Source organism: Lampetra fluviatilis, unplaced genomic scaffold (assembly GCF_964198595.1).
Source record: "Lampetra fluviatilis unplaced genomic scaffold, kcLamFluv1.1 SCAFFOLD_228, whole genome shotgun sequence".
In the NCBI taxonomy this organism is placed as follows: domain Eukaryota; kingdom Metazoa; phylum Chordata; class Hyperoartia; order Petromyzontiformes; family Petromyzontidae; genus Lampetra; species Lampetra fluviatilis.
The window spans coordinates 50,928-73,221 of NW_027620608.1; the positions used below are offsets into that span (position 1 = coordinate 50,928).

Here is a 22,294-nt window from a genome sequence, read left to right on the forward strand (position 1 = left end):
TTTTCGGTGAAGTCACGTAGATAAAAAATTATAATTAATAGGTTTTTTCGGTAAAGTCACGTAGATAAAAAATTATAATTAATAGGTTTTTTCGGTGAAGTCACGTAGATAAAAATTATAATTAATAGGTTTTTTCGGTAAAGTCACGTAGATAAAAATTATAATTAATAGGGTTTTTCGGTAAAGTCACGTAGATAAAAATTATAATTAATAGGTTTTTTCGGTAAAGTCACGTAGATAAAAAATTAAAATTAATAGGTTTTTTCGGTAAAGTCACGTAGATAAAAATTATAATTAATAGGTTTTTTCGATAAAGTCACGTAGATAAAAATTATAATTAATAGGTTTTTTCGGTAAAGTCACGTAGATAAAAATTATAATTAATAGGTTTTTTCGGTAAAGTCACGTAGATAAAAATTATAATTAATAGGTTTTTTCGATAAAGTCACGTAGATAAAAATTATAATTAATAGGTTTTTTCGATAAAGTCACGTAGATAAAAATTATAATTAATAGGTTTTTTCGGTAAAGTCACGTAGATAAAAATTATAATTAATAGGTTTTTTCGGTGAAGTCACGTAGATAAAAATTATAATTAATAGGTTTTTTCGGTAAAGTCACGTAGATAAAAATTATAATTAATAGGTTTTTTCGGTAAAGTCACGTAGATAAAAATTATAATTAATAGGTTTTTTCGGTAAAGTCACGTAGATAAAAATTATAATTAATAGGGTTTTTCGGTAAAGTCACGTAGATAAAAATTATAATTAATAGGTTTTTTCGATAAAGTCACGTAGATAAAAATTATAATTAATAGGTTTTTTCGGTAAAGTCACGTAGATAAAAATTATAATTAATAGGTTTTTTCGATAAAGTCACGTAGATAAAAATTATAATTAATAGGGTTTTTTCGGTAAAGTCACGTAGATAAAAATTATAATTAATAGGTTTTTTCGGTAAAGTCACGTAGATAAAAATTATAATTAATAGGTTTTTTCGGTAAAGTCACGTAGATAAAAATTATAATTAATAGGTTTTTTCGGTAAAGTCACGTAGATAAAAAATTAATAGGTTTTTTCGGTAAAGTCACGTAGATAAAAAATTATAATTAATAGGTTTTTTCGGTAAAGTCACGTAGATAAAAATTATAATTAATAGGTTTTTTCGGTGAAGTCACGTAGATAAAAAATTATAATTAATAGGTTTTTTCGGTAAAGTCACGTAGATAAAAATAAAAATTAATAGGTTTTTTCGGTAAAGTCACGTAGATAAAAATTATAATTAATAGGTTTTTTCGGTAAAGTCACGTAGATAAAAAATTATAATTAATAGGTTTTTTCGGTAAAGTCACGTAGATAAAAATTATAATTAATAGGTTTTTTCGGTAAAGTCACGTAGATAAAAAATTATAATTAATAGGTTTTTTCGGTAAAGTCACGTAGATAAAAAATTATAATTAATAGGTTTTTTCGGTAAAGTCACGTAGATAAAAAATTAATAGGTTTTTTCGGTAAAGTCACGTAGATAAAAAATTATAATTAATAGGTTTTTTCGGTAAAGTCACGTAGATAAAAATTATAATTAATAGGTTTTTTCGGTGAAGTCACGTAGATAAAAAATTATAATTAATAGGTTTTTTCGGTAAAGTCACGTAGATAAAAAATTATAATTAATAGGTTTTTTCGGTAAAGTCACGTAGATAAAAATAAAAATTAATAGGTTTTTTCGGTAAAGTCACGTAGATAAAAATTATAATTAATAGGTTTTTTCGGTAAAGTCACGTAGATAAAAAATTAATAGGTTTTTTCGGTAAAGTCACGTAGATAAAAAATTATAATTAATAGGTTTTTTCGGTAAAGTCACGTAGATAAAAATTATAATTAATAGGTTTTTTCGGTAAAGTCACGTAGATAAAAAATTATAATTAATAGGTTTTTTCGGTAAAGTCACGTAGATAAAAAATTATAATTAATAGGTTTTTTCGGTAAAGTCACGTAGATAAAAATTATAATTAATAGGTTTTTTCGGTAAAGTCACGTAGATAAAAATTATAATTAATAGGTTTTTTCGGTAAAGTCACGTAGATAAAAATTATAATTAATAGGTTTTTTCGGTAAAGTCACGTAGATAAAAATTATAATTAATAGGTTTTTTCGGTAAAGTCACGTAGATAAAAATTATAATTAATAGGTTTTTTCGGTAAAGTCACGTAGATAAAAATTATAATTAATAGGTTTTTTCGGTAAAGTCACGTAGATAAAAAATTATAATTAATAGGTTTTTTCGGTAAAGTCACGTAGATAAAAAAATATAATTAATAGGTTTTTTCGATAAAGTCACGTAGATAAAAATTAAAATTAATAGGTTTTTTCGGTAAAGTCACGTAGATAAAAATTATAATTAATAGGTTTTTTCGGTGAAGTCACGTAGATAAAAAATTATAATTAATAGGTTTTTTCGATAAAGTCACGTAGATAAAAAATTTTAATTAATAGGTTTTTTCGATAAAGTCACGTAGATAAAAATTATAATTAATACGTTTTTTCGGTAAAGTCACGTAGATAAAAATTATAATTAATAGGTTTTTTCGGTGAAGTCACGTAGATAAAAAAATATAATTAATAGGTTTTTTCGGTGAAGTCACGTAGATAAAAAAATATAATTAATAGGTTTTTTCGGTGAAGTCACGTAGATAAAAATTATAATTAATAGGTTTTTTCGGTAAAGTCACGTAGATAAAAATTATAATTAATAGGTTTTTTCGGTGAAGTCACGTAGATAAAAAATTATAATTAATAGGTTTTTTCGGTGAAGTCACGTAGATAAAAATTTTAATTAATAGGTTTTTTCGGTAAAGTCACGTAGATAAAAATTATAATTAATAGGTTTTTTCGGTAAAGTCACGTAGATAAAAAATTATAATTAATAGGTTTTTTCGGTAAAGTCACGTAGATAAAAATTATAATTAATAGGTTTTTTCGGTGAAGTCACGTAGATAAAAATTATAATTAATAGGTTTTTTCGGTGAAGTCACGTAGATAAAAAATTATAATTAATAGGTTTTTTTCGGTAAAGTCACGTAGATAAAAATTATAATTAATAGGTTTTTTTCGGTAAAGTCACGTAGATAAAAATTATAATTAATAGGTTTTTTCGGTGAAGTCACGTAGATAAAAATTATAATTAATAGGTTTTTTCGGTAAAGTCACGTAGATAAAAAATTATAATTAATAGGTTTTTTCGGTAAAGTCACAGATAAAAAATTATAATTAATAGGTTTTTTCGGTGAAGTCACGTAGATAAAAAATTATAATTAATAGGTTTTTTCGGTAAAGTCACGTAGATAAAAAATTAATAGGTTTTTTCGGTAAAGTCACGTAGATAAAAATTATAATTAATAGGTTTTTTCGGTAAAGTCACGTAGATAAAAAAATATAATTAATAGGTTTTTTCGGTGAAGTCACGTAGATAAAAAATATAATTAATAGGTTTTTTCGGTAAAGTCACGTAGATAAAAATATAATTAATAGGTTTTTTCGGTAAAGTCACGTAGATAAAAATTATAATTAATAGGTTTTTTCGGTAAAGTCACGTAGATAAAAAATTATAATTAATAGGTTTTTTCGGTAAAGTCACGTAGATAAAAAATTAATAGGTTTTTTCGGTAAAGTCACGTAGATAAAAATTATAATTAATAGGTTTTTTCGGTAAAGTCACGTAGATAAAAAATAAAAATTAATAGGTTTTTTCGGTAAAGTCACGTAGATAAAAATTATAATTAATAGGTTTTTTCGGTAAAGTCACGTAGATAAAAAATTATAATTAAAAGGTTTTTTCGGTAAAGTCACGTAGATAAAAAATTAAAATTAATAGGTTTTTTCGGTAAAGTCACGTAGATAAAAAATTCTAATTAATAGGTTTTTTCGGTGAAGTCACGTAGATAAAAATTATAATTAATAGGTTTTTTCGGTAAAGTCACGTAGATAAAAAAATATAATTAATAGGTTTTTTCGGTAAAGTCACGTAGATAAAAAATTATAATTAAAAGGTTTTTTCGGTAAAGTCACGTAGATAAAAAATTAATAGGTTTTTTCGGTAAAGTCACGTAGATAAAAATTATAATTAATAGGTTTTTTCGGTAAAGTCACGTAGATAAAAATATAATTAATAGGTTTTTTCGGTAAAGTCACGTAGATAAAAAATTATAATTAAAAGGTTTTTTCGGTAAAGTCACGTAGATAAAAAAATATAATTAATAGGTTTTTTCGGTGAAGTCACGTAGATAAAAATTATAATTAATAGGTTTTTTCGGTAAAGTCACGTAGATAAAAAAATATAATTAATAGGTTTTTTCGGTAAAGTCACGTAGATAAAAAATTATAATTAAAAGGTTTTTTCGGTAAAGTCACGTAGATAAAAAATTAATAGGTTTTTTCGGTAAAGTCACGTAGATAAAAATTATAATTAATAGGTTTTTTCGGTAAAGTCACGTAGATAAAAAAATATAATTAATAGGTTTTTTCGGTGAAGTCACGTAGATAAAAAATTATAATTAATAGGTTTTTTCGGTAAAGTCACGTAGATAAAAAATTAATAGGTTTTTTCGGTAAAGTCACGTAGATAAAAATTATAATTAATAGGTTTTTTCGGTAAAGTCACGTAGATAAAAAAATATAATTAATAGGTTTTTTCGGTGAAGTCACGTAGATAAAAAATTATAATTAATAGGTTTTTTCGGTAAAGTCACGTAGATAAAAAATTAATAGGTTTTTTCGGTAAAGTCACGTAGATAAAAATTATAATTAATAGGTTTTTTCGGTAAAGTCACGTAGATAAAAAAATATAATTAATAGGTTTTTTCGGTGAAGTCACGTAGATAAAAAATTATAATTAATAGGTTTTTTCGGTAAAGTCACGTAGATAAAAAATTAATAGGTTTTTTCGGTAAAGTCACGTAGATAAAAATTATAATTAATAGGTTTTTTCGGTAAAGTCACGTAGATAAAAAATAAAAATTAATAGGTTTTTTCGGTAAAGTCACGTAGATAAAAATTATAATTAATAGGTTTTTTCGGTAAAGTCACGTAGATAAAAAAATATAATTAATAGGTTTTTTCGGTGAAGTCACGTAGATAAAAATTATAATTAATAGGTTTTTTCGGTAAAGTCACGTAGATAAAAAAATATAATTAATAGGTTTTTTCGGTAAAGTCACGTAGATAAAAAATTATAATTAAAAGGTTTTTTCGGTAAAGTCACGTAGATAAAAAATTAATAGGTTTTTTCGGTAAAGTCACGTAGATAAAAATTATAATTAATAGGTTTTTTCGGTAAAGTCACGTAGATAAAAAAATATAATTAATAGGTTTTTTCGGTGAAGTCACGTAGATAAAAAATTTTAATTAATAGGTTTTTTCGGTAAAGTCACGTAGATAAAAAATTAATAGGTTTTTTCGGTAAAGTCACGTAGATAAAAATTATAATTAATAGGTTTTTTCGGTAAAGTCACGTAGATAAAAAATTAATAGGTTTTTTCGGTAAAGTCACGTAGATAAAAAAATTATAATTAAAAGGTTTTTTCGGTAAAGTCACGTAGATAAAAAAATTAATAGGTTTTTTCGGTAAAGTCACGTAGATAAAAAATTATAATTAATAGGGTTTTTCGGTAAAGTCACGTAGATAAAAATTATAATTAATAGGTTTTTTCGGTAAAGTCACGTAGATAAAAAAATTAATAGGTTTTTTCGGTAAAGTCACGTAGATAAAAAATAAAAATTAATAGGTTTTTTCGGTAAAGTCACGTAGATAAAAATTATAATTAATAGGTTTTTTCGGTAAAGTCACGTAGATAAAAATTATAATTAATAGGTTTTTTCGGTAAAGTCACGTAGATAAAAAATAAAAATTAATAGGTTTTTTCGGTAAAGTCACGTAGATAAAAATTATAATTAATAGGTTTTTTCGGTAAAGTCACGTAGATAAAAAATTATAATTAAAAGGTTTTTTTCGGTAAAGTCACGTAGGTAAAAAATTAATAGGTTTTTTCGGTAAAGTCACGTAGATAAAAAATTATAATTAATAGGTTTTTTCGGTAAAGTCACGTAGATAAAAAATTAATAGGTTTTTTCGGTAAAGTCACGTAGATAAAAATTAGAATTAATAGGTTTTTTCGGTAAAGTCACGTAGATAAAAAAAATATAATTAATAGGTTTTTTCGGTGAAGTCACGTAGATAAAAAATTATAATTAATAGGTTTTTTCGGTAAAGTCACGTAGATAAAAAATTATAATTAATAGGTTTTTTCGGTAAAGTCACGTAGATAAAAAATAAAAATTAATAGGTTTTTTCGGTAAAGTCACGTAGATAAAAATTATAATTAATAGGTTTTTTCGGTAAAGTCACGTAGATAAAAAATTAATAGGTTTTTTCGGTAAAGTCACGTAGATGAAAATTATAATTAATAGGTTTTTTCGGTAAAGTCACGTAGATAAAAAATAAAAATTAATAGGTTTTTTCGGTAAAGTCACGTAGATAAAAATTATAATTAATAGGTTTTTTCGGTAAAGTCACGTAGATAAAAAAATATAATTAATAGGTTTTTTCGGTAAAGTCACGTAGATAAAAAATTATAATTAATAGGTTTTTTCGGTAAAGTCACGTAGATAAAAAATTAATAGGTTTTTTCGGTAAAGTCACGTAGATGAAAATTATAATTAATAGGTTTTTTCGGTAAAGTCACGTAGATAAAAAATAAAAATTAATAGGTTTTTTCGGTAAAGTCACGTAGATAAAAATTATAATTAATAGGTTTTTTCGGTAAAGTCACGTAGATTAAAAATTAATAGGTTTTTTCGGTAAAGTCACGTAGATAAAAAATTATAATTAATAGGTTTTTTCGGTAAAGTCACGTAGATAAAAAATAAAAATTAATAGGTTTTTCGGTAAAGTCACGTAGATAAAAATTATAATTAATAGGTTTTTTTCGGTAAAGTCACGTAGATAAAAATTAATAGGTTTTTTCGGTAAAGTCACGTAGATAAAAAATTATAATTAATAGGTTTTTTCGGTAAAGTCACGTAGATAAAAAATAAAAATTAATAGGTTTTTCGGTAAAGTCACGTAGATAAAAATTATAATTAATAGGTTTTTTTCGGTAAAGTCACGTAGATAAAAATTAATAGGTTTTTTCGGTAAAGTCACGTAGATAAAAAAATTATAATTAATAGGTTTTTTCGGTAAAGTCACGTAGATAAAAAAGTTAAAATGAATAGGTTTTTTAGGTAAAGTCACGTAGATAAAAATTAAAATTAATAGGTTTTTTCGGTAAAGTCACGTAGATAAAAATTAGAATTAATAGGTTTTTTCGGTAAAGTCACGTAGATAAAAAAAATATAATTAATAGGTTTTTTCGGTGAAGTCACGTAGATAAAAAATTATAATTAATAGGTTTTTTCGGTAAAGTCACGTAGATAAAAAATTATAATTAATAGGTTTTTTCGGTAAAGTCACGTAGATAAAAAATAAAAATTAATAGGTTTTTTCGGTAAAGTCACGTAGATAAAAATTATAATTAATAGGTTTTTTCGGTAAAGTCACGTAGATAAAAAATTAATAGGTTTTTTCGGTAAAGTCACGTAGATAAAAATTATAATTAATAGGTTTTTTCGGTGAAGTCACGTAGATAAAAAATATAATTAATAGGTTTTTTCGGTAAAGTCACGTAGATAAAAAATAAAAATTAATAGGTTTTTTCGGTAAAGTCACGTAGATAAAAATTATAATTAATAGGTTTTTTCGGTAAAGTCACGTAGATTAAAAATTAATAGGTTTTTTCGGTAAAGTCACGTAGATAAAAAATTATAATTAATAGGTTTTTTCGGTAAAGTCACGTAGATAAAAAATAAAAATTAATAGGTTTTTCGGTAAAGTCACGTAGATAAAAATTATAATTAATAGGTTTTTTCGGTAAAGTCACGTAGATAAAAATTAATAGGTTTTTTCGGTAAAGTCACGTAGATAAAAAATTATAATTAATAGGTTTTTTCGGTAAAGTCACGTAGATAAAAAAATTATAATTAATAGGTTTTTTCGGTAAAGTCACGTAGATAAAAAATTAAAATGAATAGGTTTTTTCGGTAAAGTCACGTAGATAAAAATTATAATTAATAGGTTTTTTTCGGTAAAGGTCACGTAGATAAAAATTATAATTAATAGGTTTTTTCGGTAAAGTCACGTAGATAAAAAAGTTAAAATGAATAGGTTTTTTAGGTAAAGTCACGTAGATAAAAATTAAAATGAATAGGTTTTTTCGGTAAAGTCACGTAGATAAAAATTATAATTAATAGGTTTTTTCGGTAAAGTCACGTAGATAAAAAATTAAAATGAATAGGTTTTTTCGGTAAAGTCACGTAGATAAAAAAAATAAAAATTAATAAAAGTAACGCCAGTGGGAAAATAAAGGAAGTGAGTCGCTAGAGACGGTGAATATCCCTCCCCCCACTCCCTCTTCACCCCTCCCCCTCCTCCCCCCTTTCCCTCTCCACCCCTCCCCCCACTCCCCAACCCCGCCCCCTCCTCCCCCCACTCCCTCTCCACCCCGCCCCCTCCTCCCCCCATTCCCTCTCCACTCCTCCTCCCCCCACTCCCTCTCCACTCCCCCCCCACTCCCTCTCCCCCCACACCCCTCCTTCTCCCACTCCACCCCCTTCTCCTCCCCCCACTCCCTCTCCACTCCCCCCACTCCCTCTCCACCCCTCCCCCCACTCCCCCCCCCCACCCCTTCTCCCCCCACTCCCTCTCCACTCCCCCCACTCCCTCTCCACCCCCCCCCACCCCTCCTCCCCCCACTCCCTCTCCACTCCCTCTCCACTCCCCCCACCCACTCTCCACCCCTCCCCCTCCTCCCCCTACCCCCCTACTCCCTCCCCCTCATCCCCCACTCCCTCTCCCCCCCCTCCTCCCCCCACTCCCTCTCCCCCCCCCCACCCCTCCTCCCCCCACTCCCCCCCACCCCTCCTCCCCCCACTCCCTCTCCACCCCCCCACCCCTCCTCCCCCCACTCCACCCCCCACTCCCCTCCACCCCTCCTCCCCCCACTCCCTCTCCACTCCCCCCACTCCCTCTCCACCCCTCCTCCCCCCACTCCCCCCCACCCCTCCTCCCCCCACTCCCTCTCCACTCCCCCCACTCCCTCTCCACCCCTCTTCCCCCACTCCCTCTCCACTCCCCCCCACCCCTCCTCCCCCCACTCCCCTCCACCCCTCCTCCCCCACTCCCTCTCCACTCCCCCCACTCCCTCTCCACCCCTCTCCCCCCACTCCCTCTCCACTCCCCCCCACCCCTCCTCCCCCCACTCCCCTCCACCCCTCCTCCCCCCATTCCCTCTCCACTCCTCCTCCTTCCACTCCCTCTCCACTCCCCCCCACTCCCTCTCCCCCCACACCCCTCCTTCTCCCACTCCACCCCCTTCTCCTCCCCCCACTCCCTCTCCACTCCTCCTCCCCCCACTCCCTCTCCACCCCCCCCCACCCCTCCTCCCCCCACTCCCTCTCCACTCCCCCCACCCACTCTCCACCCCTCCCCCCTCCCCCTCCTCCCCCTACCCCCCTACTCCCTCCCCCTCATCCCCCACTCCCTCTCCCCCCCCTCCTCCCCCCACTCCCTCTCCCCCCCCCACTTCTCCTCCCCCCACTCCCCCCCACCCCTCCTCCCCCCACTCCCTCTCCACCCCCCCCACCCCTCCTCCCCCCACTCCACCCCCCACTCCCCTCCACCCCTCCTCCCCCCACTCCCTCTCCACTCCCCCCACTCCCTCTCCACCCCTCCTCCCCCCACTCCCCCCCACCCCTCCTCCCCCCACTCCCTCTCCACTCCCCCCACTCCCTCTCCACCCCTCTTCCCCCACTCCCTCTCCACTCCCCCCCACCCCTCCTCCCCCCACTCCCCTCCACCCCTCCTCCCCCCACTCCCTCTCCACTCCCCCCACTCCCTCTCCACCCCTCTTCCCCCACTCCCTCTCCACTCCCCCCCACCCCTCCTCCCCCCACTCCCCCCCACCCCTCCTCCCCCCACTCCACCCCCACTCCCTCCCCCCTTTCCCTCTCCACCCCTCCCCCCACTCCCCAACCCCTCCCCTCGCTCCGCCCCCTCCCCGCCCACTCCAAATCCCCCCCACCTCTCCCCCATTCCAACCGCCACGTGACCCACCCCCACCCAACCCCACCCCCAACCGCCACCGCAACAACAGCACCGCAAACGCCAAACGCCCTGGGGGCACTTCGCGCGCAGCATCACCGCATCCTCTGCGCGCTACGCACCGCCCCGGGGGCATAACTCACTTGGACTTCTCCGCTTTCCCGCCATTTCGCGATTTATTTATTTATTTCACCCCCCCTCGCCCCGCCCCCCTCCTCCTCGCTTTGTCGTCTTTGTGGAGCTCGCGGCCGCCATTATCGCCTCAGCGCTCTCTCCGTGCGCCTCCCCTCAGCAGCTCACGAAGAGACGAACTTCTTCTCATTCTTCTTCTTCTACGGCAGTCGTAGCCTGTAGCTGTAGCTCAGCTAGCCAGCTACGACTCGAGTGAGTTTAGCAGCGGGTCTAAGGAGAGGAGATAAGAGCAGCGGCAGCAGCAGGAGGAGGAAGACGATTTGGCGGTCGCGATGTCGTTCGGACGCGACAATGGCCCCGTGGAGTGCAAGGTCTACGTGGGGAACCTCGGCTCCAACGCCAGCGAGTACGAGCTCGAGAAGGTGACGAACACGACGACGACGATGATGATGGTGGTAGTGGTGGTTCACTATTCACGACGATGTAGACGTTCGTGTGTTGGTTGGTTGTGGTTTAGTGTTGATGCGTTGTTGAAGATGGAGGGGGGCCACGTTATACGATAAGGGCTCTCAGGCTTAAGACAATATCGCGACAATTGTGTTTATATTTTGTTAATGTAACTTAGATACATTCTAGAATTAATGTTAATATATGTAGCAAGGATAGTGCACACTTTGTGTGTGTTTTAGTATCGATGCTTTGTTGAAGATGGAGGAGTGGACCGTGTTGTACAATAGGGCCCTCAGGCCTACGTAGATAATGTGACCGCAATGTTTATATTTTGTTACAAATATAACTAAGATGTATTTTAGAATTATTGTTTAGATATGTAGCAAGGATAGTGCACACTTTGTGTGTGATTTAGTATCGATGCTTTGTTGAAGATAGATGAGTGGGCCGTGTTATACTCCACGTGTTGAAATATTGTTAAATATTTAAACAAAAGATAATTACTATAAGAGTAATAATGACTTTAGCAAAGGTGCTGGTGCATACTGTGTGGTGTCGTTTACTATTAATGTGTGTGAAGATCCAGTAGGCAAATAGTGACGCCACGTGGTGTTTTGATGCAAACAAAGAAACGAGAAAAATATCTTAGTTGTATTATTATTTACGGATAGCAATAATGTTTACGAGCAGAATATCTTAGAGATTTATTAATATTTACGGATAATGTTTGTGTGTGTGTATATCGCTGTGTTTCTATCCTTTAATATAAAGTCGGGCACATTCCGTGCGTAATTAATAGACAACACCGCTCTTAGGGTTTTTTCAGTAAAGTCACGTAGGTAAAAAAAATACTAATAAATAATAATGAAATCAATTAAATCACGACGTTTCGAAGGCAACACAAGCTTCCTTCATCAGGTGTAAAAAGGCATCGCAAAATAACTGATGAAGGATGCTTGTGTTGCCTCCGAAACGTCGTGATTTAATTGCTTTATTTCATTTCTTATTATTTAATTTTTTACCTACGTGACTTTACCGAAAAAACCTTAGAGTGTGAATCCTTGCAGTCACGAAAGCTTAAAATGTAGAATTAACACCGCGCTTGGTACTTAAAGAAAAAGAATAAATATATTAGAAATGTTTTATTTAATTTAAAAATGCCAAGTATATGAATAGGCGACCATGGGTCCATTTTCTGAAGCTTAGCCCTAGAATTAAATACTTTTTTTTTATATATATATACGATTCATTACCCCTACTGCCGACATAAAATGTCAGTTATTGTGTTGCAATTAAAAGGGGTACACGTTGAGAAGTATTTAAAGATGATTCTTTAACGAGGTTAACCTCTGCGTAGCGTATCAAAAAATATAATTATATAAACATGCCCAAGTGGTAAGTAACGCTTAATGTCTTTAAAAATGCGCATTTAGTATCGGAGTGTGCGGCGTTTGTCGGTAGATTTGTGTTGCTTGAATAATGGTGCGAAAGCAAAAGGCTAGGGGAAGATATTTTAAATACCAAGTTTGATGGGTTTTGTTTTAATACTTCCGCTTGGCTTAGGCCTCAGGCTTAAGTTTCTCAAAATAAAATCTTGGCAAACACGTGGATGGATTGTTGTCCACGCGTTTGGTACAGATTATATAACGCGCCAATGTTGTGCTCGTGAGTTCTTGCTGCGGGGTTAAATGAAAAGGCGGGAATTTATTTATAATTGAGGGGGTCTGTTTTAGTTGAGCATTTGCGTGGGCGCGGCTAGGCCGAGGCTTCGATTTAATAAGCGAATTTGCTTGTATTAGATTAACATGGTAAAGTTTTAACATTTTAATAACATGGGGATGAGTGGTGATTAGTGTGTTTTTGTTGTGGCGTTAAATTAGGAGATTAATAGTGAATGTTTGGTCAACTTGGGAGATTAAAATGTTTCCACTGCGTGGCTAGGCCGAGGCTTCAGCTGAATAAAGAATTCGCTTACATAAGATTAATTTATTAAAGTTTGTACATTTTAATGTCGTGGAAATGATTATAGATTTTATTTTGTTGTTGTAGCGTTAAATTAGGATATCAGTAGTAAATATTTGGTCAAGTTAATGAGGTTAAATATTTTCGGCTGCGTGGCTAGGCCTGAGGCTTCAGTTGAATAAACTAATTCGCTTATATATGATTAATTTAGTAAGGTTTACATTTTAATAACCCATCAGTGAGTGGTGATGATTAGTGGGTTTTGGTTGTGGCGTTGGATTAGGATATAAATATTAAATATTTTATCAACTTGTATAAGTTTAAATTGTTGACGCGACTAGGCCGATGCTTACATTTAATAAACGATTTCCCTTGTATAAAATAAATGTAAAGTTTGTAAATTTTAATAACGTGACAATGAGTAGTGATTAGTGTTTTGTAGTAGCGTTAACTTTGGAGAAAGTAAATATTTGGTCAACTTAATAAAATAATCTGCGTGGCTAGGCCGAGGCTTCAAGGTTAACGAACATATTCGCTTATATAAGATTAATTTTGTAAAGGTTGTACATTTTTATAACACGGCGATGATTGGTTATTAGTGTGTTTGTTGTGGTGTTAAATTTGGAGAGAAATGGTAACTATTTAATCGACTTATGAGTTTAAATTGTTATCTCAACGCGCCTAGGCCGAGGCTTCAGTTTAACAAAAGAATTCGCTTACGTAAAATACATTTTATTAAAGTTAGTTTATTTTAATAACACGGCAATGGTTGGTGATTAGTGTGTTTTGTTTTCTTGGTTCGTTCGGTAAAGTCACGTAGAAGGGAAATAATAAAATAATAAAAATACAATTAAACATTATTAAACAATTCTCACTGAGAATATTTTTATTCAGTTTTATTTTTATTATTTTATTATTTCCCTTCTACGTGACTTTACCAAAAGAACCAAGAAGATGAATCCCTGCAGTCACGAAAGCTTTAAATCGAAATTTAGTGTGTTTTGGTTGTAGCGTTAAATTTGGAGATAAGTAGTAAACATTTGGTCAACTTAAGACATTAACATTTTTCCTGTGTACACGGCCCGGCCCCATTGCTGCTTTAGTTATAAATAAATAGCTGCGCATGCACGCTCGAGGTTAATTTGTTTGCTAAACTCTACAACGCGTTAAATTTAACAAGTTTGTATGTTTTGATGCGGTAGTTAAAATACAGGGGGAGGAGGATTTGGTAAAAAAAAAATTGGTCAAATAATTCTAATAACAATCTACACCTTTTAGCGTTTTAGGCCCGATGCTTCATGATATTTAAAATGCGAATTCGATTATAAATACATTGGGGTTGGGAAAGATGATAAAGTAGTTAGGCATTGTATTATGTTGTGCGTCTACATTGTTGCAGCGTTGACGATGTTAAAGGAAGATTGTTAAATACTTAGCGGCGTTTAACTTTGAGGCTTTCAGGATATTAAAACCATCATAAAATAATTAATACATCCCATTATCATTCTTTCACTCTTAACCCTTGTAATGTGAGTGGTGTGGCACATGTGAGTGGTGCAGTGTTGGCGGCAAATGGTAAGTCTATGGGGCAGTGTCGTGTTAGTCTACGGTAATGTTAATTCTATGGTGCAGTGTCAATCTACGACAATGTTAAGTCTGGTGCAGTGCTGAATCTATGGTGCAGTGTCAATCTACGACAATGTTAAGTCTGGTGCAGTGTCAATCTACGACAATGTTAAGTCTGGTGCAGTGTCAATCTACGACAATGTTAAGTCTGGTTCAGTGCTGAATCTATGGTGCAGTGTCAATCTACGACAATGTTAAGTCTGGTTCAGTGCTGAATCTATGGTGCAGTGTCAATCTACGATAATGTTAAGTCTGGTTCAGTGCTGAATCTATGGTGCAGTGTCAATCTACGGAAGTGTTAAGTCTGGTTCAGTGCTGAATCTATGGTGCAGTGTCAATCTACGACAATGTTAAGTCTATGGTGCAGTGTCAATCTACGACAATGTTAAGTCTATGGTGCACGGTTAAGTCAGCGGTCAACGTTGACCCTGTGTGGCAGTGTCAGACCTCCACTTCTGCACCCCATATGAGTAGCTTTGTTCACCCTCCCGTCTCACTCCGCAGGTGTTCAGCCACTACGGTCCCCTGCGCTCCGTGTGGGTGGCTCGCAACCCGCCCGGCTTTGCCTTCGTCCAGTTTGAGGACACGCGCGATGCTCGCGACGCCTGCCGGGAGCTGGACGGGCGGCTCATCTGCGGGTCGCGCGCCAGCGTCGAGATGTCCACGGGGGAGCGGAGGCAGAAGAGGTTTGGGGGCCCGGCCCCCCCCTGGCAGCGGTCAGTATCATCGCACTCGCCACCCGCCGCGCAAGACTCGCGTAAAACGTAACTATTGCACGGCGGCCGGCGAGCCGAGCGGGAATTGCGTGGGGTGCGTGTGGTGTGTGTGTGTGGTTGTGGGTCCGTGTGTGTGTGTGGGGTTGTGGGTCTGTGTGGGGTTGTGGGTCTGTGTGTGTGTGGGATTGTGTGACAGCAGTGAGTGGTTGGTGCTGTGTTACCCATTCAGCCAGCCAGCCACTCGCCCCTTGCCCTCTAAACCTTCTAATCATGTCTCTTTCCCCTCTCCCCTCGCTTTCTCCCTTCCCCCACCTCTGCCCCCACCCCCCTCTCCCCCCAGCTCTGACTATGGGGGCCGTCGCCGCTCTCCGTCTCCGCGCCGCTCCCCGCGCCGCTCTCCGTCTCCACGGCGACGCTCCTCGGTGTCGCCACGGCGACGCTCCCCCGTCTCCCCGTCACGGAGACGCCGCAGCCTCAGCCGCAGCCGGTGAGACGCTCGCAGATAGACACCCTGAGACAGACGCATGCATAGTCAGAAACACGCGCAGACAGACGCGTGCATAGACAAGACGCGTGCATAGACAGACACAGGCATAGACAGACACAGGCATAGACAGGCACAGGCATAGACAGGCACAGGCATAGACAGGCACAGGCATAGGCATAGACAGGCACAGGCATAGACAGGCACAGGCATAGACAGGCACAGGCATAGACAGGCACAGGCATAGACAGGCACAGGCATAGACAGGCACGTGCATACAGACACGTGCACAGACAGACACGTGCATGGATCCATGGAGACCCCACATGGAGACATAGACATATGGAGACCCACAAAGACATCGACACAACATACACAGACTTGTAGTGTATAGTAGTGTATATAGTATAGTGCAGAGGTGGGACAAAGTCATTGTTATGCAAGTCCAAGTCGAGTCGCAAGTCATCAAATTCATGACTCGAGTCTGACTCGAATCCAAGTCACATGACTCGAGTCCACACCTCTGGTATAGTGTGTAGTAGTGTATAGTGTACAGTCATAGTGTACATTAGCATGTGGCATACAGTAGTGTGTAGTGAGTGTACAATAGTTTCTGCTTTACAGTAGTGTGTAGTGTACAGTAGTTTGTGGTTTACAGTAGCGTGTAGTGTACAGTAGTGTGTATTGTAGTTAATTTTATAGTCTAAGTGTAACATCTCGTAGTGTAATGTATGTTCTTGGGTCTTTCGGTAAAGTCGCGTAGATAGGTTCAAGTGTCTAGTGTAGTGTACAGTAATGTTTAGTGCCGTGTGCAGGCGATGGCGTTTTTGCTCACACCGTCCCCTCACTTGTTAGTCGATTGCCTTTAAACTTAAAGCTTTCGTGACTGCAGGAATTAATATGCTTTGGGTCTGTCGGGAAAGCCGCGTGGATGGATCTTGTTATTATTTTAATTTTTCTGTCTACGTGGCTTTACCGAAAGAGCGAAAGAATATGCCTTCAAACGTTGAAACACTTTCCATGTCAAACCGCGTCCGAGATGGGGGTGTGGTGGTTATTTTAAATTAATTTTTACGGTGAGTTTTGGTATGTTTTACGGTATGTATAGTCTTATGGTGTTGTAGTAGTGTATAGTGGTATGCTAGTGTTTAGTAGTATATGGTAGTGTAGTGTATAGTAGTTCGATAGTGTAGTGTATACTAGTATGGTAGGGTAGTGTATAGTATGATAGGGTAGTGTATACTAGTATGCTAGGGTAGTGTATACTAGTATGGTAGGGTAGTGTATAGTTGTAAGGTAGGGTAGGGTATACTAGTATGGTAGTGTCGAGTATATAAAATCAAGAGCTCCCGATTTTACAACGTTGCGCCCAATGACAGATGAGGGGTTACGACTGACATTCGCTCGACTTACGACTGTCACCCAGGGGCCAGTTAGGTCGTAGGTGCGGCCTGTACAGACGCATGCGGAGATCCCTTTAGAGACTCGCACAGAGATTCGTAGACACTCGGGAGACAATTTCATAGATACGGAGGCATGGACAGACCTTTGGAGACACCCTGGGACACGCAGAGACACGGGGACACACAGACGCTAAGATAACTACTGTACGATGCATGAATGGTACCCATCAACTGGTTCAGGTGCATTGCTTGAAACGTCTGAACTCTGGCGGTAACCCCAGGAGTTGAACTCAGGTCAGATGTGTTCATAGTGAGCGAGCGCGCGTCTTGTGTGTGATCACTGACTTGTACACTCGCACGCAGATTCACTCACTCACCTGCTCACTCGCTCGCCCACCCACTCGCCCACCCACTCGCCCACCCACTCGCCCACCCACTCGCCCACCCACTCGCCCACCCACTCGCCCACCCACTCGCCCACCCACTCGCCCACCCACTCGCCCACCCACTCGCCCACCCACTCGCCCACCCACTCGCCCACCCACTCGCCCACCCACTCGCCCACCCACTCGCCCACCCACTCGCCCACCCACTCGCCCACCCACTCGCCCACCCACTCGCCCACCCACTCGCCCACCCACTCGCCCACCCACTCGCCCACCCACTCGCCCACCCACTCGCCCACCCACTCGCCCACCCACTCGCCCACCCACTCGCCCACCCACTCGCCCACCCACTCGCCCACCCACTCGCCCACCCACTCGCCCACCCACTCGCCCACCCACTCTCGCTCACTCACCCGCTCGCCCGCCCACTCACTCGCCCGCCCACTCACTCGCCCGCCCACTTACTCGCCCGCCCACTTACTCGCCCACTCACTCGCCCACCCGGTCACTCGCCCACCCATCTGCTCGCCTACCCACCCACTCGCCCGCCCACTTACTCGCCCACTTACTCGCCCACTCACTCGCCCACCCACTCACCCACCCACTCACCCGGTGCTGTGGGGCGTGTGCGTGACCCTTGTCTCTGTGTTCGATGTCGTTTCACCAGAAATGGTGTCTGGCTTCTCTCGGCTTTCCAGCCACCGTAGACGCCTATCCCGGCCGGCCGCCTTGTCCCCCGTCTAGCCGTCTCGCGCTAGCCAAGCGTGGCTTGCCAGCTAAGCGGCTCACCGTCTCACCGGCTAGCTAATCGCCGGCTTGCTAACCAGCCAAGGCCGCCCGCGGTGTCAACAACTCGGCCTCCGCACCTGGCTCGCCTGAGCGTCGCCAAGGCCATCTGCCAGCTGTTCGGCTATCCGGTCACCCACCCAGCTACCAGCTGTTCAGTCGCCCGGCTGATCACCTATCCAGCTACCCAACTATTCGTCTATCCAGCCGTTCAGCTACGCAGATATCGAGCTTATCCAGCTGTTCAGCTAAGCATCTTTCCAGCTGTTCGGCTATCCGTATGTTCAGATACCCACTTTATCTAGCTTATCCAGATATTAATCTTTCAAGCTATTCAGCTGCCAAGCTGTTCATCTATGCAGCTTGTTCAGCTCATCAGCTACTCGGCTATTTAGCTATGTCCAGCTTGTTCAGCTGCTCAGCCACTCGGCTATTTAGCTATGTTCAGCTCATCAGCCACTCGGCTATTTAGCTATGTCCAGCTTGTTCAGCTCATCAGCTATTTAGCGATCCTGCTGTTCAGCTGCTCAGCCACTCGGCCGTCCTTCCAGACTCGCAGCTAGCGGCTGACCCACGCAATCTTCGGCTCGCCTACCTACACAGTCAACCATCCAGCCACCTACCCCAGGCATCATCAAGTCAACAGTTTGACTGCCGGTCTGCACACCAATCCACCTAAGTCATCCAACCACCTGGGCTGTTCAGCTTTGCAGCCATCATGGCCGACCGACTCACCAGCCACCCAGCTACCGACTCGGCTACCCTGCCACAACTAGCCACTCGGCCAGCCACCACCCAGCCTGTCATCCAGTCACACAGCTACCCAGTCTACCACCCGGCCTACCACTCGACTGACCAGTCGTCAATTCGACCGCAACCTACCTTGCTACACCTACCTTGCTACCTACTACCTACCTACCTACACACCCGCCCATCAACCACCACCTCACTCCGCCCTTACGACTGTCCGTGCCAAGGTAACGGGCAGCTGGAGTTAATCTAGGTTACTGGTGGCGGGGTGGGTGGGGCCAGAGAGAGTGGGTGGGTGATTGAGTGAGCGAATTGTGAGTGGCTGATTGATCATCTGATGTGAGTGGCTGAGTGATCATCTGAGGTGAGTGGTTGATTGATCATCTGAGTGAGTGGGTGGCTGAGTGATCATCTGAGGTGAGTGGGTGGCTGAGTGAGTGGCTGATTGATCGGCTGAGGTGAGTGGCTGATTGATCGGCTGAGTGAGTGGCTGATTGATCGGCTGAGTGAGTGGCTGATTGATCATCTGAGGTGGGTGGCTGAGTGAGTGGCTGATTGATCATCTGAGGTTATTGATCATCTGAGGTGAGTGGCTGATTGATCATCTGAGGTTATTGATCATCTGAGGTGGGTGGGTGAGAGAGACAGGCACTTGTGCGTGCGAAACCTCGGATATCCGAGGGAAGCGGCCGAGCCCTGTGAGCCTACTTGGGCGTGTGACTGTGAAGGAGGGTCGTCGCCCGAAACGTCGGCACGCGCACTTGGGGGCAGGGTGGGGGGGGGGGTGGCGGCGTTGGCGTTGACCCTGAGTGTCGTGTCGTTTTAATGTCGTGCAAAGACAAAGATCGCCTCCCCCCCCCCCCACACACGTAGCCTTGCGACGTGCTTTCGATGGGCAGGAGACGTTAGCTTCCTCGCCCGGTGTACAGGAGGTCGTGGGTTCCATCCTGACCCCGTATTCGGAGTTTCCCTGTGGTGATCACCGTGTGGGTTTTGTTATTTTCTAATTCCCCCCCTCCTCCCGTTCCTCCTCCAACGTTTTAGAATCTACGTCGGCCCCGACGCGTTTTTAGAGGGAGAGTTTAATCGGCTTCTCTGCGTCTTTGGCTTGAGCTGCTTGCCACCAATGGGTGCGGCCGGGTAGCTTGTCTTGAGTTGAGCCCTTGCCCGATTGAACAACACGAAAAAAATGAATCGTTTTAACGAACTAATTGAGCCGATGTAAAGCTTTCGTGACTGCAGGGATTCATCTTCTTGGTTCTTTCGGTAAAGTCACGTAGAATGGAAATAATAAAAATAAAACATTTAATTATTCTCACGACGTTTCGGCCACAACGCAAGCAGCCGTCTGTCGAGAATTATTTTATTATGTTTTATTTGTATTATTTCCAATCTACGTGACTTTACCGAAAGAACCAAGAAGATAATTAAACCGAGTTGGTTAAGACATTTGACCGGGTACCCGATGTTTATTACTTGAACCGGATGTGTAATTGTGTGGCGGTTGTTGTGGTTGTTGATGCCTTGTGGTGTGAACAGCAGCGACTGACTCCACTCTCTCCGCCCTCTCTCTGTTTCTCGTGTGCCGTCTTGTGTGTCTGCGTTGGGGCATCTCTCTCTGCCGGTGTCTCTCTCCGTGTGTCTCTCCCCGTGTCTCTCCTTGTGTCTTTCTGTGTCTTCCCCCCCCGTGTCTCTACACCCCCCCGTGTCTCTCCCTCGTGTCGTTCTGTGTCTCCCCCCGTGTCTTTCTGTATCTTCCCCCCATGTCTCCCCGTCCTGTCTCTCCACCCCCCATGTCTCTCTCCTTGTGTCTCCCCCCGTGTCTCTCCCTTGTGTCTTTCTGTGTCTCCCCCCGTGTCTTTCTGCGTCTTCCCCCTGTGTCTCTCCACCCCCCGTGTCTCTCTCCTTGTGTCTCCCCCCGTGTCTTTCTGTGTTTCCCCCCGTGTCTCTCCACCCCCCGTGTCTCTCCTCCCCCCGTGTGTGTAGGAGCCCGCGCCGTGTGAGCCGCACCGGTTCTCGCTCCCCGGGCCCCGCCAAGAGGGGGGCCGGAACCTCCGTCGGGGGGGGTCCCTCCTCTTCCTCGGCACGCGCCGACAACGGCCGCTCACGCTCCCGCAGCTAGAGGGGTAGTGGGGGGGAGATAGGGGGGGAGATGATGGGGGGGGGGGGGAGATGGTGGTGGGGAGATGGGTAGGGGGGGGATGGGGTAGGGAGATGGGGTAGGGGGTAGATTGGGAGATGGGGTAGGTGGATGGGTGTTGGGAGATGAATTAGGTGGATGGGTAGGGGGTAGATTGGGATAGAGAGATGTGGGATGAGAGGGACTTGTGATGAGGGGGTGGGGTGAGATGGCTCCCAGGACGTGAGCTGTTTCCACGTCTGCCAGGGTTTGGATCTTTTTTTAAGTTTTTTTTTTGTCGAACATAAAACACCCCTCCTCCTCCTCCTCTGCTCGGATACTCGCCGAGCCAGGCATGGCGTAGAAGAGATGCCGTCTGGAGCCCGCTATTCTTTTTTTATCGTCATTATCATCGTCATCGTAGTCATCATTATCGTCGTCATCGTTGTCATCATTGTCGTCATTATCATCATTGTCATTATCATTGTCGTCGTCATCTTCATCATCATTATCGTCGTCGTCTTTGTCATCATTATCGTCAACATCATCGTTATCGTCATTATCGTCGCCATCCCTCGTGACCGATGTGGGTGGTGGGGGAGCCGCCTTCAGAGTGAGTGGTCGTTGTCCCGCGCAGACTCCCACATTTGGGCGTCGTGAGTCTTGTCCCCTCCGCCCGCTCGCCCTCGAACACCGCAAGCAAGCTCGGCATATGTCCGCTGGTCACTAGCACCACCAGCAGTACCACACCACCAGCAACATCACCCACCACCACCGCACCACCACCAGCAACATCACCAGCAACATCACCAGCAGCAACACAACACCACCAGCAACACACCACCACCACACTGGCAACAGCAACAACACCACCAGCAACACCACACCACCAGCAACACACCACCAGCAACACACCACCACCACACTGGCACCAGCAACACACCACCAGCAACACACCACCAGCAACACACCACCACCACACTGGCACCAGCAACACACCACCACCACACTGGCAACAGCAACAACACCACCACCACACTGGCAACAGCAACAACACCACCAGCAACACACCACCAGCAACACACCACCACCACACTGGCAACAGCACCAGCAACACACCACCACACCACAAGCAATACCACAAGCAACACCACCAGCAGCAGCACCACAAGCACCACCACAAACCACCCACCGTGAAACGCATCGGAGCCCTCCCCCCCCCCCCGCGGAGTTGATCGCTCCGGGCGGTTTTATGCAGCGGCAAACCCCCCCCTCCCCTTGGGGGT

At 41.5% G+C, this 22,294-nt stretch overlaps 1 protein-coding gene across 3 annotated transcripts; it reads left to right on the plus strand.

The window, feature by feature from the left end:
• Positions 1 to 10,417: 10,417 nt before the first annotated feature.
• On the plus strand, positions 10,418 to 21,023 carry LOC144954139 (serine/arginine-rich splicing factor 3-like). Of its 3 annotated transcripts, none has more exons than XM_078884702.1 (4): positions 10,418 to 10,748; positions 14,869 to 15,080; positions 15,421 to 15,567; positions 20,876 to 21,023. In XM_078884702.1, the coding sequence occupies exons 1-4, from the start codon at positions 10,659 to 10,661 to the stop codon at positions 21,009 to 21,011; spliced, it is 585 nt and encodes a 194-aa protein (XP_078740828.1). In that variant the 5' UTR covers positions 10,418 to 10,658; the 3' UTR covers positions 21,012 to 21,023. The 3 variants fall into 3 exon arrangements, with proteins under 3 accessions (XP_078740828.1, XP_078740827.1, XP_078740829.1); XM_078884701.1 differs by having other exon boundaries at positions 10,419 to 10,748; positions 14,869 to 15,128; XM_078884703.1 differs by lacking the exon at positions 20,876 to 21,023 and adding an exon at positions 18,021 to 18,075 and having other exon boundaries at positions 10,421 to 10,748; positions 14,869 to 15,128.
• The last annotated feature ends 1,271 nt before the right edge of the window (positions 21,024 to 22,294 follow it).